This window comes from Chaetodon auriga, chromosome 9 (assembly GCF_051107435.1).
Source record: "Chaetodon auriga isolate fChaAug3 chromosome 9, fChaAug3.hap1, whole genome shotgun sequence".
In the NCBI taxonomy this organism is placed as follows: Eukaryota; Metazoa; Chordata; class Actinopteri; order Chaetodontiformes; family Chaetodontidae; genus Chaetodon; species Chaetodon auriga.
The window spans coordinates 11,438,509-11,454,983 of record NC_135082.1 but is presented as its reverse complement, the minus strand read 5'-3'; the positions used below and the strand labels follow the sequence as shown (position 1 = coordinate 11,454,983).

Here is a 16,475-nt window from a genome sequence, read left to right as displayed (position 1 = left end):
ACACATGACTGTATAAAGGAGATTACCACATGAGCTCAGGAACACTTCATAAGACTGTTGTCATGAGCAGAGATCATTTTGCAAATGATGGATGGTTCTATTTTGAAGTTTTGAACAGTTTGCATGGCTGTAACAGCTTTTCACCTTTCTCACAGTAGGGTTCACCCTCCTCCATGTAAAAGGCTTGGTTCCTGATGGGAGTCTTGCAGGCGGCACACTTGAAACACTGAACATGGTAGGTCATCTTCAGAGCATGCATGATTTCCTGATAAAAGGGAGAAAAGGGCTGTAAATCTTTGTATTTTCAGCTTAGCTGCAGTTACTGAAGTGCGGGGGAGCCTACATGCATCTTGTACAGAGGAATCACAGAATAACTTTCAAACGGCAGCCCCCTTTCATGCGTTCAAATGTCTCTCCTGGTCAGAAACCCTTCCGTGTTCCTGGTTTGTGTTTTTGATTTTGCTAAACTCAACAGAGCGGCTCTCACCCCTGTGATCTTCTTTTTGCACTTAGCGCAGTTTGGAGCGTATCGGTTATCGTGGCACTGGGTGCAGTACACAGACCCTCTCTCCTCGAAGAAGCCCCCCTCATCCAGGACCGTCTTGCACTGTGAACATGTAAACTCCTCCGGGTGCCAAGAACGTCCCAGCGCCACCAGGTACCGACCCCTGGAAAACACACACACATATACATGCACACTTCAACAGCACATCAGGCATTATCAAAATCTGCTATATCATTTTCTACTTAAAGAGGGAAAACAAGGCCAGGTCCAACAGAAATGTCAGCTCCTTTTCTGAAATGTGAACAAAAACCGGAGGCATGCTTTCAGTTCGACTAAGAACTTTCACCTTCACTTGCAGAAAAACAGCTCGCAGGAGTAACCAGAATAGGAACTAAGGTTTCTCTATTATCTGTGAAGTGTGTGAAATGAGATTTAAATTATTTCAAAGTCAGCATAACGCTTGTCTCCACTGAAAACAGGATGTCTCCAAACTGTGTTAATTATGCTGACTGCAGACATCCAGTCTGTCATCATCTATATTAACCTAAATGATGCGTCATTTCTCTAACAGCACTCTGAAATGTGCAAACATTGAGAGCATTTTGTGCTGGCAAAATGAATTAAACTGTCACCATCGATGTGGCGGTGCCATCTCACCTTATGATTTTGTTGCAGGCGCCACACAGCGGGGTCCTCCCGCTGTCCTCGGGTGCCTGCTGCGCTGCCTGCAGGATGGAGCTGCGGTTCTGCATAGGCGTCGGCTGGGCCGGCTGCTGGTGCTGGGTCACGACGGTGCTGGTCTTGTCTGGCCGAAAGCGGTCGGCGAAATTAGGGTCGGTGACCCACGGTGGTCGAGAGGAAGGACCTGAACTGCCGGCTGCAGCAGCTGCAGTCTTGGAGCCTGGGCCAGAAAGAAAAAAACAGGGTGATTTGGTTTGGAACTACAGCACTTAGAAAAACTTGGCTGTGACTTTGAACAATTTCGCAACAGGATGGGGACACTTTTATGGAATATACAGGCTCCCAGTAGATGCATGCCATGACAGCTTTGCGTGTCACGTTGCTACTGCTGACGTTCATTTATTGACACTTAATAAGAATCTATTAGCACAACCTCGACTGGATGCTGCTGGGGTTCTTTTACGCATCAGCAGGAGCAGAAACTCACCATCTGGTTTATCTGCTGCCTGGGCCTTGGCAGGTGAGGGAGTTGGCTCAAGGCTGTGGGGAGACAATGACTAATTAGAGAAGGTACACACACACGTAGACACACACACACACACACACACCTCAGTAACCATGGTTACTACTCAATGACATGTCATGTTTGGATATCAGCAACCATGGCTGTCTCATTACATTGTGCCACAGATTGCCCTCTGTGTGAGTGATCATAAGCGTCATCATCATTAAAATTAATCTGGATCAACAGGCAGCATGGATTGCTCACCTGTTGTGGAAAGACAAACTGCTTCACTGTCACAGATTCAGGTTAATATTCAAGAAAATGCACTTTACCAAAATTTGAATTGATTTGCGGGCCACTTTACATGATCACGCAAGCCTTTGTGAGACAAAATCAATCATGTAATTCAACTGATCAATGCTGAACAACAGACACCGCGGTGCGCATTCAGTAGAGCCGCTTTCGCTCTGCATCTGAATGATTCAAAAGCCACTGACGGCTCTAATGAGAGCAATAAGAGACCCAGGCGTCACGGATTGATGGACGTCACTCACAGGCAAAGTTAGAGAAACTCAACGCACGTTACGCTGTCAGATTTGGATGCAGGGGAGTTATGCTTCAAGCCTGCATGTGCAGAAGTGTTGAAATAAAGAGTTGTTTCTACATTTCAAAGTTCTGTTACCCGCAGCAAGCGTCACTATATTCAGAAAATCTTCAAACCATGACTGAGACGGAAAAACAACTTCTGAGCCAAGACAGTGAGCTCTGGAGACGTCTTATCTTGGGAAAAAATATAACACAGCCTTAGGCATCTATCGTGTTTACATCATCAAGTGTGGCATCTACAATACACTAATGAAAGATGATGAAATCATTTCTCATTTGCAAAGAGAAAGAAGAAAATGTGAAATGAATTACACTCCGGCAGCCTTGCTCTATAGCATCGCCTGTATCAGGTTAAGTCTGCCTATCAATTATACTCCTTATGTAGCCAAACAAGTAAACACAAGAAGTTAGAGAGGTAGGAGAAGTTAGAGACTCACAGCTGGGAGCTATCAAGCAAGAAGAAAAAGAAAAACAGCCTGCGATTTTTCAGCATACTCCGAATAAGAAAGGACATTAAATCCCCTTGCAGTAGCGAGAAGATGGCTTGCAGGGCTGGTGACAGTGGGGAAGTTAAATCTTTCTAAATTAAAGAAATGTAAGACCCCCCCCCCCCCCCCCTCCCTCCTTGTACCAGGAGATTTTTGGAAAGAAATCACAGCAAAACAGAGAGAAAAAGAGAGAGGAGGCTGGGTGAGGGGATCTCTGGCAGCTGGGTCAAACAAGGGACAGAACAATCCTGTTTCAGCCTGTTTGACATACAGACCCTGGGTCAGCCACCCTCCACCCCACACACTAGCAAGCCTGCCTTCTGGGACCCCACCTAACAACTCACAAAAAAAAAAAAAACATCCTGGTAAACAACAGCAGCACCAGCTAAACTCCCCGCCGTGCTGCCCTACATGACAATAGGCCAGAGGCACCGACTTCTCGCACACCTTTGAGAGGTTTGTCTGGCTGCACCTCACTGTGGTGAAGGTTGCGGGTGCAAATTGGAGTACATCCTCTACAGCGGTTTATTCCCACCTAGAGCAGCCTGGATCATGTTTTCTTGACATTTTCACTGCTTTCAACATCCTCCTCCCCCATCTGCTCAGTGAGAGGCTCAGTGTGATTCAGGTGCACAATTCCTGCATCGCAGCCTGGGCAGACAGGAGGGGTTTTTTTTTTATGCCTTTGACTTAGAGTTTTGGACATGCTGCACCCCATGGAGCATTTCCTTGACATTTCCTGTTTACTCTTTACACCTCAGATTTTCACCTGCTTTTTTTTTTTTTTGTTGTTGTTTTTTTTGGCTTCCTCTCCTGTGGGATGCATCGACCTGAGCAAAGGGGAAAGCAGACGAGTTGGTTGGCAGCTCGAGATCCGGCAGAGAAAGGAGCACATTTTGATTTTACATGGAGCAAGAAGCCACTGACATATGTCACCCTCCACAGTGTGCAGGTAGAAGTGCTGCAGCTCTGCAGGAACCTGAATGTGACAAGTGACAGACTGTACACTGCCAAAAAATTCATTATTACTTCAGAGCACTTCTCATTCACATGTTTCTATAACAAACTATTGGCTAATATCACCTTGTGACAAGCAATCGTGCCACGTTTTTCTCCTGGCCAAAGCACATTTGTACCGTATTCAAGACTTTTTTATTTAAATCTTTTTAATGTCTTTTGCTGTCCCAACTTGTTTGAAACGTGTTGTTGCATCAGATTCAGAATAAGCAGATATTTATAAAAATCAATGAAGCTGAAGAGGTCAAACATCTTGTGTGTAACTTGTGATTCGATCTTTTCTCTCTCATGAAGGACACTGTACTGTAACAATTACTCAGCTTAACTCTAAATACGACCGGGTTTTTATTAGGTTTTAAATACTCTTGGATATTCTTATTCCAAGCAAGTGCAGCTGACTACAGGCTCCTCACTGTGCACCTCTGCACTACACGACTGTGTGTTTCTTCATGTGTGCGTGCCCATTTGTTGTTTTTATGCCTGACTGCACAACAATTTTCTCTCTGAGGCAATAAAAGTAAACTTGAACCCTGATCTTCGCGAAAGCCCCACATTAATTCAGAGCTGCATGAGTGCGGAAGAACTTCTACATAATCATTTTTGTTCAACACCCCAGGAAAGTAAAGAAACTGTTGTGACTCAGCTCACGAAAGACAAGTAAGAGAAATAAGATTTGGATAGCAAGAGATGCGTCCTTTTAAGCTTGAATACAATGAATAAACAAGAAGAAAAGAAACACAGAAGAAAGGACAGAGAGGCAAGAGCTGCTTTTTTCAGATGTTTTATATTTTTTGATGACAGCAGAAAAAAAAAACAAAAGTACAGATTTATCTTCCTTTTCTTTCTTAATGGTTGGAGACGCCTACGAGATGAGGGGATCAGAAATGAACACTCTAAAAGGATGAGGACCTCGATAAAGGGAAACAGGCAGAGGGAGACAGACAGATCAAAAAGGAGGGTCTGAACTTCACAGTCAAAGAAGAGTAAGAGCAGATAGATGCTTCCCACTGCGGAGACCCCCTTTCCCACCTTCCCACCAGTTTACTCCGAGTAACGCAGTGTGAAATGGAAAATAGGCCTATAGACACAGTGATCCACAGTGTTGTCAGCAATCATCAAGTCAGAAATTCACAGGGAGATCTTACACTTAGGCTCAGTATGCAAGGTTCCACTTTGGGCTTTGTCATCTAGGCTATGGTTCTTCTATTTTTGGTTTGCTTTTCTTTTTTTCCCCCAAACTCCTTTTTCACCTCATCCGTAAACCGAAAGGTGAATTTGTTAACTGCCATTGGACGGTCGGCTATCTTCGTCGTCTTTGTCACATAGTCGTTGCGGTGTGGCTATCACTAGCAGGCTCTGGCTGGGCTCTGCAATCCCATGGCGTCTAGGATGTCGCTCAGGATTTGATATTGAGGGCGCGAGCAGACCTGTCGTGGTGCCAATCCCTCAGACGGGCGTAGCGGGGACTCTGAATCTCAGTGAGGAACTTTTCCCTGACGGCAGGCAGCACAGATATGAAACAGAGATAGATAGGAAGGAAGCAGATGGTAGGGGAGAGAAAACATTTAAGAAAAGGAACAAGAGGGAGCGGAAAGTGGAGTAAAGTGCACAAAAAGGTGAAAGAGTGAAGGAGAAATTAAACAGGTTAAACAGTAAAGACGGAGTAAAGTGTGACAGGTTTGGAAGGCACATATTAAGCTGAACTTGAAGAAATTGTTTGCCATTCTGGGAGAATATTCACTTTCCTGCCAAGGGTTAGATGACTGACTCTCATTTCTGTCTCTTAAATACGAAGCTACAGCCAGCAGGTGGTTAGCTTAGCTTAGCACAAAGACTGGAAACAGTGGGAAACTGCTAGCTTGACTCCAAAGGTCTAAAACGCACCTCTAAAGCTTTCTGCTAGAAATGGCCCATCTTGTTTATTTAATCGTACACAAGTCAAAGTGTAAAAATAAGAGCCTTTGGTTTCGGGGGGGGGGGGGGGGGGTGTTACGTGCTGTACTACATGTTGGCTGAACACAGTCATTACCCAGAATCTCTGCTGGATGCCTGGAAACCTCATGGCGATGACAAGACTCAAGCAGCTGAGCAATCGTCCGGCGCAGGTAGAGATTTTGTTACCTTCGCTCAGAGCCAGCCTGTTTCTCATTTCCAGTCTTTATGCTAAGACCCACAAGAGGGTGAGGAGCTCATTTCCCCCAATGCTGAACCACTCTTTAAAAGCAAAATCATGCCATGATTCATGAGACAGACTCTAATTCTAATAATACCAAAAACGTGTCCAAATCACACCACGCATGCCAGAGTACAAAGCAGCAAAACTCCAGCAACAACATATAAAAGGTAGATTTAAAAAGTTCTTTCAAATAGCTGCCAAACTGAAGCTTCCACACACGAACGCACAAACACTCGTGACTGTGGGCGTGCACGTTCAAACGAATGGCACTCAAGTTTTTACCTGGACCTCTTCATGGTTTCATCATCTGGGTCCTGCACTGAGAGATCCAGGAGAGACACACATCAGCATGCCTCACTGACACACACACAGCTACTGCTCTGACGGACAGACAGCTGATCACAGATCGACTCCAACACGATAAGTACACACATAACGGTACACATTATATTAAATGGGGCTGTCCCTACATAGCCGCTGTTGTAATAAACAACATCTAGATGTGCAGTCCATCTGTCAGGCTGTTGCTGTCGTGATAAACTAGGTGTCACTGAAGACAGCAGCCAGCTGACGCCCCTCTCTGAAAAATGGACACCCCTGTTATCCACCTTTCCTGTGTCACACACTCTGCTGTCAATCTCACTATGATCAGATCACATCAGATCAACCGTTCAGTCGCGGGGCTCCACCTTCACCTCCTCTTGACTACCAGGAGAAGCCTCCCCTCCCAACCCATCAATCTCAGCTGTCTCACTCTACAGAGCACGTCAGGTCCGACCCCTGACTTACTGAAGTCGGTGCCCGTGAGCTGGGCCAGGATGCGGAAGGAGCGGGACTGGGTGGTGCCGGTGCGGGGCTGCCAGTCCTCAGTGTCCTGGATCAGCCTCTTCTTGCTGCGGTCATTGGGGATAAAGCAGGGCAGGGTGTCCACCCTGAGGCCGTGCCTGCACACACACCCAGCAGCAGCACACGGCAGGCGAAGGTTAACACAACCTCACCGAGAGACTACCCACTCACACCAAGCCGGCTGATCAGGTGACCTTCCGAGCAGATCATGCAATACTTAATGCTCAGCATCACGGTCACGCAGTGAGTGAGCTAATGGACATCCATTACTAAGATTTCTCCTGGGTACACTGTAAACTCTCATAAATGGACATTACCACATTAGAGATTATATTTATAACTGTCAGAGAAAAGCTGTCAGACTATAGTACCTGGAAACATTTTCCTAGATATTAAAGCTTTTCATTTGATAAACAACTCAAGAAGCAGCACAAAACATGCTTTTCATTTCAAGGAAACAGAGGATGGAAAATGAACGTTAAGTCATGAACTAGGATCGTTGAGTCTGTCTGTTCTGTAAACGCAATCTTTGAATCTACTCTGTTGCAGCCTGGCCATATTAACCTAGTAAGCTGACAACACAGCCTGCATGCAGCTGCCCCTTACTTGGACTGTTGGTATATATCATCATAGTAAGTTGCTTCAGCCCTGTAGAATAGACCAAAGATCAAATGAAGTTAACAAAGGAAAGACAGAAGGAGAACTCAATACAAAGGAAGAGATTTTGATGAATAAAAAGCTTTTAGACATTATGGTGAGGTCTAATTGTGTTCTGGTTGTAGCATTAAATGGTCCAATATAAAGAATGAGGTGGGAAATGGTTCAATTTAACTGGTGAATGATGAGCACATAGTTGCATGGATTGTATAAGAGCCATAATTCCCAACCTGAGGACAGGAGCTCCAATGAGGGGTTCCAAGATAAGCCTCAATGAATGAGCCTTATGCTTTCAGACTACGCTCTAATCTAATCCATCTGTAAACACCTGGATGATTTTAAGTTACTTAAATATAACAGAAACAAATCTGTCCACACTGCTTTGTCTTCAGAGCTCACATGACACAAAGGTTGGGAACCGGAGCAATAAAGGATGAGAATTATTGAGTGAATGACTGTTTAAAAGGCAAACAAGCAAATGTGACTTTGTGCTGGACTGTGAATGAAAAAAGAAATATACTAACTTGTCAGGATTTCCCATCTGCAGCGTTCACAGAAAAAAGGGAAAACAGAAAATGAGAGAAACGGGTCAGAGTGCAGCTTTTGAGCTAAACTGAAAGAAAACTAGAGTACTTCAATATACGACACAATGGAAGACCGAAAACACTGCAGGATGCAGAAAACATGCAAAACAAGTGGCACGAGACATGCTGTTACTGTCACCAGGCTGTGTGAGAGAAAGATGGCATTGTTTGTCTGTCACATCATCTATTGTTACCCTGACCCAAAATGACTCAGTCAATTTGGCACAAACCCTTTGGCCCGACGCTCCCCTCATCTGTGCACAAATGCTTTTAGAGTTACGCAAATGGCTGGAGCATTTGGCAAAAAAAACTAAACAGAAAACACTGCCTAATTTAACAGCACCGCTCGAGTCTAATTTATCATGTGCTCCGATGTCCTGTAAACAACAATAAATGCCACAGCAGTGACGCATCATGATGTCAGAGTAAGCCCTGATCACACACAACCTGTTCCACCACGACGGGCTCAGACACATTAGACATGTGCTGTTTGCACCAAACTGTTTGCTGTCTGGAGAAATCCAACTACATCTTCATCAAAAGCAGGCTGACCGTCGTAATTAGGCTCTCGTCTTCTCAAAGATTGGCTGGAGGGATGTGTTTGGGCCATCTGCAGAGAAACTTCACAACCGTGCGAGCCCTCTCTAGAGTAAGCAAGCAAGACTGCTTAAATAATCCAGTACCAGAGCAGTAAAAGCTTTGTGAGAACGCAGCACAATTTATGAGCGAGGCTAAATACAGCAACAGACCGCATCTCACCAATGGCTGCAGTCAGGCCACTACCGTGACCCAAATTACAGGAACCAGACTGGCCTATCCTTGAAGACCAGCTCATGCCATTTCAGGATCGTTTAAAATGTCTTTTTGATCCGTTCCTGGAAGCCTTGTAAAATCTGAAAACCGAATGGAAAAATAAAAACTGGACAACACAGATTTTATTGAATGTACTTCACAGCGGGAGCTTGGTCACGAGAACAGTAACTTCATTTTAATACAAGGCCGAAGTGACAGCAGCTTTGAAATCAAGTTACCGTTTTTTGTTTTTTTGTTCTTTTTCAATAATTTACAACCTTTTGTTCTGTTGTGACGACCCCTGCTCTTCTGCTGTCTGTCTACAGGTGTGCAAAAGTTTTACTCCTTTAATAATTTACAACCAAAAGATCAGAAACCAAACGGAATGAAGTTCTGGAGGCGAGACTGAAGATTCACTTTTCCAACACGCCAGATAAAACCGCCACATATGAGACGTGCTCGTTCTTATAGCTGGTAAGAGCTCATGTTAACTTTGGACCCATAAAATTTATTTCCCTCATAAATTTAGTAAGAAGATGCACCGTGATCAAGACTTTCCATCTCGACTCCTCTGGCTGCGGGGCCCTGTAATTTCTACAGTGCGCTAAATGCGGAGAGGATCAAGCACGTTGTTTAAAAATAAAAAAGGATGGTGACATTACCACAAACTTAAATCACTTTAAGGATAACACGAATGCAGAGATGAAATCAGGTGTATTATTAAAGGTATGAAAGGACTGATGTTTAAAAGCTGAGAGACACAATGTAGTCCAAAGTTTACGCCGAGTCAGCTCCAAGCGTTGTCATGGACTTAAAAATCCTTTCTTCCCAGCGTATTACTAACTGGAGATGGAACATACAAGTAATTATCCAGTCAGTCAATAACCCCTCTGTTGAAACAGCAAATCACTTCTAAAGAGGTGGATTGTTTCACAACAAATGATTCATTCCTCAAGGCTTGCAGGTCAGAGTTGGTGTGATGCATTTTTCACCACACTTTAAAGTCTTGCTTTTTAGTATTTCTCACACATACAGAGAGGACGATGGGAACAAAAGGAGAAAAATGGAGAAAATTCCCTGCGTACGAAAAGGAATCACAACTTCTACCGCGGCCCAAGAAAAAAAAAAAAAAACTAAACACAAGCAGAGAAAAATAAAACAGGTTTCACAAAACTGTGACTGATTAGTGACACATCCGTCACTAATCTCTGCAAAGCTGCGTTCGTCATCCGATAAATTCCATCGTAGAGGTTTTTCAGCTGGAGGAAGCCAGCTTGAATTGTCAGCTAATATTACCTGCTATGCAAACAAAGCGTTCGCTCTCGTCTGTATGATAAAGTCTTTGTGGTCTGTGTTGACAAAAGGCTGACAACCTCCTCCTTTTTCCCCCTAAATTATCCTGTGGCCAGAGTCTCTCATGACACCATCTATAACGGCAGCTCATCACTGCTGGTGTGTTTAGCGATAGCATATGATTATACAAAAGACACCATATGCTTGCCATCTTGTTTCTTAAACGATTGGCAGACAGCGCAGTGATTAAGTTGATCTCAGCAGTGAGTCAGCATACATTTGTTATGTTTATCTCAATCTGTGACAAAATCTTTGGCAAAACACTGAATTCTTAACATAATGCAGTTTGGAAATCCTGAAAGAGTCATTTTAAAACCATTGTGGTCCCAAAGGTAATGGTGTACATTTATCCACCTACCCATTCTGTGGCTGCTGCATGCTGGCACGGCCCTGTGAGCGCGGAGTGTTAAGTTTAGGCGAGTAGGCCACAGGTTTAATAGCAGGTCCTGAGCTGGCACTAGCACCACCTGCTGTAAATGGCCTCGCCATCTTGTTAATTGTTGTGCTGGGGGCAAAGGAGTACTTTGGCTGAACAGAAGCTGGAGCAAGCGAGTCCTACGAGGGTGTGGGAGAGGGAGAGAGTGCGGCACAGTGGGCACAACATGCAGTTAGACATCTTCGACACACGGTAAAAGTTCCTTCTGCTGTTGCACAATCCCAAGCTTTATGTTAAGAAAGCCTCCAGCGCGGCCCAGTGTGTTCTCATAGAAAATGACTCCTGTGGGCTGCAGGAGCGGCTCTGTCAAAGCCTCCCAGCTTTTCTCTGCACACTGAAGAAGTGCTTAAGAAGTGTGAACACAGCCATTTTATTTGTGTTGGCAGGCTGCCACGAGCTGGCCAAAGTAATCTGCTACTGCTGGTATAATGAAAATGCTCAAAGTGAGAAAATTGTCATATTTGACTGACATGTCTCTCTAATGAGATTTCTCACTGAGTGTTATGCATGGACTGCAAAAGAACACCTACTCAAAATGGAACACTGACTTTGTGAAAGTATTATGTTCCTGCTGCTTTACTAAAAACAGCGTGCAGCACAAAGCAGTTCATGACACCATTGTACTACTCAAGCTGTAATCAGTTGGGCAAGTGCTGTAGCTCTCGAGGGTTTGACAGTGAAACTAAACGCATCAGCGTTACTCCGGTATCAGGGATTGTGCAAGGCATCACAAAATGAACCACAGGAAAAAATTCCAAAGGCAATATTCACGACACTCCATCCAGAAAACAGCTCATTTAGGGACTCACTGATGCTTTGCTAATGCGCAGTGCATGGACTCTGTGTGAGCTTGACAGGTGACTCAGGTGAATCCGATGAATTTAAACACAAAGTGACACAACACAATGTTGAGGCCAATTGTAAGCAACGATTAAAGGAAGGTTCCAATTCATATGTCACTGCAGTCCAGCAGCAGACCATGCCAAAGCATCCAAGTGTTCAGGCAGAGGTGAGCTCAGGGTTTCAGACAAATACGGTCTTACCTTCTGGTCTCCACCCGCTTTGAAAGCTCTGTGAAAAGAAAAGACAGGGACAGTTATTAGTGCATACAGTTCATATTGCACAAAGACGAATAGTTCAAATCACACATAACATTGTCAGTGGCTTACACAGCAACCTCAGTTATAAGTTACAGTTAAGTTGTTTTGCAAGGAAGGAATAAAAGAGCCCTGAAAACGGCCATTAGAATTATCCAAAGTGTCGTAAAACTGCATGAGCACACATACGCAACAACCAAGAAGCAGCAAATTCTGCTGTTGGATCGAGGATGTTTACACCTGACAGTTCGGTTCTAACCTTTGTTTCCATATCTGAACATGCGGTTTAGATAATTGGGTTGAACTGGACTTGTTTGCTCATACTGCTTGTGTTGTCATGGACTCCACTGTAGAGCTGTCTCCGGCTGGCTCCCCTTACACCCATATCTCAACAGTTAACCTCATCAGTGTAGAGCCCACGAGCCATAGATATGATGGGAGCAAAGGACCAGGTCTTAAAAACGCTGACATTTTCACTGTGGTAAGCATCATAAGCACCAAAACCTCACCGCATTTCACATACTCTTGGCCCGGCTGCTGATTCACCCGCCACAGTGCTGTAGACTTGTACACTCTGAATCCCAGGATTCACATAACTGCGACGCCTTTGCTGACTGGAGCAGCGCAGCAGACGGTTCATTAGAGTTTCTTTACACATTAAACATGGAGGCACCCTGCTTTACATTACAGCTGGCTCCTTAAAAAGCAAAACATAAACCATCCGCCCACCAATGTTTGCATGCGACACAGAGCTGAGGAATGAACCAGCTCTGCAGTCACCCTCATTGTTTCAGGCTGCAGTCACACACAAAACAGCGCTTCCCGTGACAATGAGGAATGAATAAGCGCTCATGTTGTTGCCTGCGCAACCGCTGATGGAGCGACGTCAAAGACAGGACGACGGCAGGGCTGTACAGATGCAGAGAGAGGAGCGAGGGGAAGGCACACCGACATGTCTGCGCCTGTCATACTTCTGGGAAGGCAGATCCGGGTGACGTTCACTGCGCTTCAGCTCGCCTTAACCCACAATTTGATGAGTCACACTTAAAAACAGGGATCTATACGGAATGTGTATGACAGCTGCCGTCCTCTGTATTTACTTTGGCAGACTTGAACGAACAAATGTGGGAATGATTAAGTCACCGTTTCATGGAATAAGTCAGATTGCTTGGACCGTGTCTGACCTGTGCTGGGACTGAATATCCACTCTCTGAGATCATTTCCTGCCTCATTTCATGGGTCACTTATTTTAGCCGATGCATGCTTGGCTTTCTGGCTGATGTTAGATAAACTCAGAAGTTTCGCCACAAAAAAAATAAAAAAAAAACCTCCCATGATACTGTAATCAACTTTGCACACATCACTGATACACTCCAACCACAACCCGCTGACAGTGAGCGCTGGAATATGGACAAAGAGCGTCCTTGTAGAGGCAACATGATCTTCTTCTGCTGAACAAAGAAGAAAATCTATTGTCCATATTGTTTTGATTCCACTCCCTATAAAAAGGCTCAGGATAAAGACTAAACCTTACCATAAAAGAAGACAGGAGATGATAACTAGTGTTGAACAAAATGAGGCACTAAACCAAACAATGGACCATATCTCTTCAGCATGTGAGCGTCCTCTCTAGACGTAAAAGACGCCGTGGATGGCAGCCAAGATACGAATAAATAAAAGTGACAATAGCTCCTCTCTGAGAAGTGTTTCAGGAAAACAATATTTGCCTGTCTTCCAGAACAATGCAATAATAATAGGAGAGGGCGAGATGAAGAGAGGAGACTGGGGATTCATGGGAAAAAAGGAGTGGAAGAATGTGACATATTTACACTAGCTGGACTCCACAAGGAGATGAGAAACAGAGGAGAAAAACCACACAATGGAGGGAAAGTATGGCTGATGTTAAGTAAACATGCTGGCTTATTAGAGGTCCATCAAAACAGTACAACACTCCATCGGAGATAAAAGAGGAAAACCACTTTCATTTAACGGATATGACCGATTTGATGGAAAGGTGTAGCCACAGCATGGCTTTGAGAATTTCACTCAACGCATCATGAAGTTTCAATAAAGAGCTGGAACCTGCTGATACAGACATTCAAACTCCTATAGGTGGTATTCATGAAGCGTTTAACTCAAAAACTCAGCTAATGTGCTTCATCTGGAGCGTGTGGGCGTAGTCTGACCACAGACGATTCAAATGCTGCCAAATTCCGATTAGCGCTTGGGAATACGTGACATAACTGAGGCCTGCGGACTTCAAACCAGTGAGAGGAACACACACCAAACACCACAGGCAGATTTATCTCGATTCAAATAACCCAACCATGGCGTCGTTCCTTTCCACTTCTCACTCTGAAACTCCAACCCGTGCGTCTGCTGCTCCCTCTCCCTCACGAACCTTTTGAGGCATTTAGCACGTCGAGGTGCAGTGTGACCTCTTTCTGCAGGATAACAATGAGCGATGTGTCTTGTTGGGAGTCTGGAAAACAGGGTTGCAGCCTGATCCTTCCTATCTGCATGGCATCTTACTCCCAGCCTTTTGATCCCTCAGAGATGAACACTGTCTCTACCCTGCTCTACCTCCACCCGCCCATCATCTTCCCTCTGTTGTTCTGTCTCTCTCTTCATCGGTCTTTTAGTGTTTTTTCTCATTTTTAGTCTTTGACGCCAATAACACCATTATCTGTTGTACTCAACACCTGTTCGAAAAAAGGGCTGCGGCTAACGATTGCTTTCATTATAAATTAATGTGCCCATTATTTTCTCTATTAAATCATTTCACTGACAAAATGTCAGAGAACAGTGAAAAATGTCGCTCTGATTTCCCACATTTCTCCAGGTGATGTCCTTAAACGCCTTGTATTGTCCAACTAACAGTCCAAAAGTCAAAGATATTCACTTTTAGCTGCTTTATTACATAAAGCATCCTCACATTTGAAAACCAGCCAGTGTTTGATGAGGCCCAATGGATCTGTGTGGAGACATCTACGCTGCATGAATAGAGAGCAGCAGGGTAAATGTATGTTGAACAATACACAGCAAATATCCACCATGATGTCTAAATTGGAAACTACTGGTTCATGTTCCGACATTTTTTTTCTTCTGGAAAGTCATAAATCACCTGCGGCTGGTTTGACTCTCAATAAACTAAGTGAAAAAAGACGGTTTGTCAGAACTTAACAGCTGAGTCTCTTGGCAGGCAACGACAAAATGTAGTAGATGTGAAAATAGTCCTGTTACAGCTGTGATCCCAACCTCTGCACCTATGAGTATTGCACAATCAAAATTAGTCTCATGACCGCAGCAAGGCTCATCTTTATTACTTAACAAGTCTGCACTTTCTCATTTTGGGAAGGCTTCACGCTCTTAAATGGTTACATCTATCTCTTTTTGGGAGGGAAACCTTTTTCTTGTAATTAAGCCCCTGATGAAACATTTTGGCTTTTACTCTCCAGAGATACTTTATCAGTCAGGGATTTCTGGCAGGAGTTATGTGAGCAGGTATGAGTGCTGCCTGTATGAAGGTTATCCAGTGCTAATTAAATAACTCGAGCAATATGAAGACATTGATTTTCCTGGCTCACACTTAAGAACAAAGTGTTTTAATCTGAAGTAAGAGTTTCTCTAATTTCATTACAAAGCTGACGCATAATGGAGGGTACCCAAGGCTCCCTCTGCAAATGCTTCATTTCAATAGAGGAGAGGCCAGCGTGTCCGCCTGGCAGCATTTGGCATGCTATCTGCTGCTAAGTGCAGACGACTCACCTTCTTTAAGATGAGTGCTGAATACTGCTGTGATGCCAAGCTACAAGGAATTCAGAGAGAATGTGCGTCCAATAATGCACAATTCTATTACTTAAATAAAAAGACAATGTTCAATGCATATATTGATTGGTGATAATGCTGAAATCTGGAAAACACCTACAGTAAAATAAGAATATTTGCTTTGCACAAGGCTTAATTGTGCAAAATGTGAAGCAGGTCAGAGTCACATCACTCTGTTGCAACCTGTTAAATCTATCATGTTGCTGTTACGCTGCCTATAAGCAAAAAGCCACCAATTTTGCAGGATAACTCTGGGTTGTACCTGTATTATGAATGTGGCTTGAACGCCACAATGCATTCAAAGCGTTTGGCAATTTGTTTCAACTGGGCCATGTCAGCAAGACTTTGGCAAACGTTTGGAGAAAAACAGCAGGGGATGAACAGAAAAAGCTAGAAATAGACCACCTAAATATGCACAGTACCAATTCTGTGTGGGATTTCTAAAACCCCAATTCCAAAAAAGTTGGACGCTGTGAAAAACATTTAACAGAATGTGATAACTTGTTAATCCTTTTTGACATTTACTCACTTGAAAACAGTACAAAGACAATAATTTGTTTCATCTCATTAACTTCATTGATTTTTAGAAATATCTGCTTATTCAGACAGTTGGGACAGGAGCAACTAAAGACTGGGAAAGATGTGGAATGCTCCAAAAACACCTGTTTGGAACATTCCGCAGGTAAACAGGGTCATTGGTAACAGGTGAGAGTATCATGATTGGGTATGAAAGGCTTCCTGGAAAGGCTCAGTCACAAGGATGGAGCGAGGTTCACCACTCTGAGCCCATGAGTGTGATATTGATATAACTACATGGGCTCAGGAGCACTTTGCATTCCGTTTCATTTCTGTTTTGCAGAGTATTTTTTTGGAATCAGGGTTGTAGAAAGAGTAATGAAACTGC

At 44.0% G+C, this 16,475-nt stretch overlaps 1 protein-coding gene across 5 annotated transcripts in view; it reads right to left on the bottom strand.

Annotated features, from left to right (window-relative positions):
• pdlim7 (PDZ and LIM domain 7) overlaps positions 1 to 16,475 on the bottom strand; it is a 31,423-nt gene that overhangs the window by 3,940 nt on the left and 11,008 nt on the right. For 3 of the 5 annotated variants that reach the window (XM_076738591.1, XM_076738593.1, XM_076738592.1), the window contains exons 4-9: positions 11,690 to 11,717; positions 10,569 to 10,765; positions 1,674 to 1,726; positions 1,163 to 1,406; positions 488 to 668; positions 145 to 265 (exon numbers count right to left, since the gene is read on the bottom strand). In XM_076738591.1, the coding sequence (XP_076594706.1) occupies positions 145 to 265; positions 488 to 668; positions 1,163 to 1,406; positions 1,674 to 1,726; positions 10,569 to 10,765; positions 11,690 to 11,717 (824 nt within the window). Of the gene's footprint in view, positions 1 to 144; positions 266 to 487; positions 669 to 1,162; positions 1,407 to 1,673; positions 1,727 to 4,507; positions 5,296 to 6,260; positions 6,298 to 6,767; positions 6,923 to 7,430; positions 7,473 to 8,005; positions 8,023 to 10,568; positions 10,766 to 11,689; positions 11,718 to 16,475 lie in introns of those variants that run through there. The other 2 variants (XM_076738594.1, XM_076738595.1) reach the window with 2 other exon arrangements.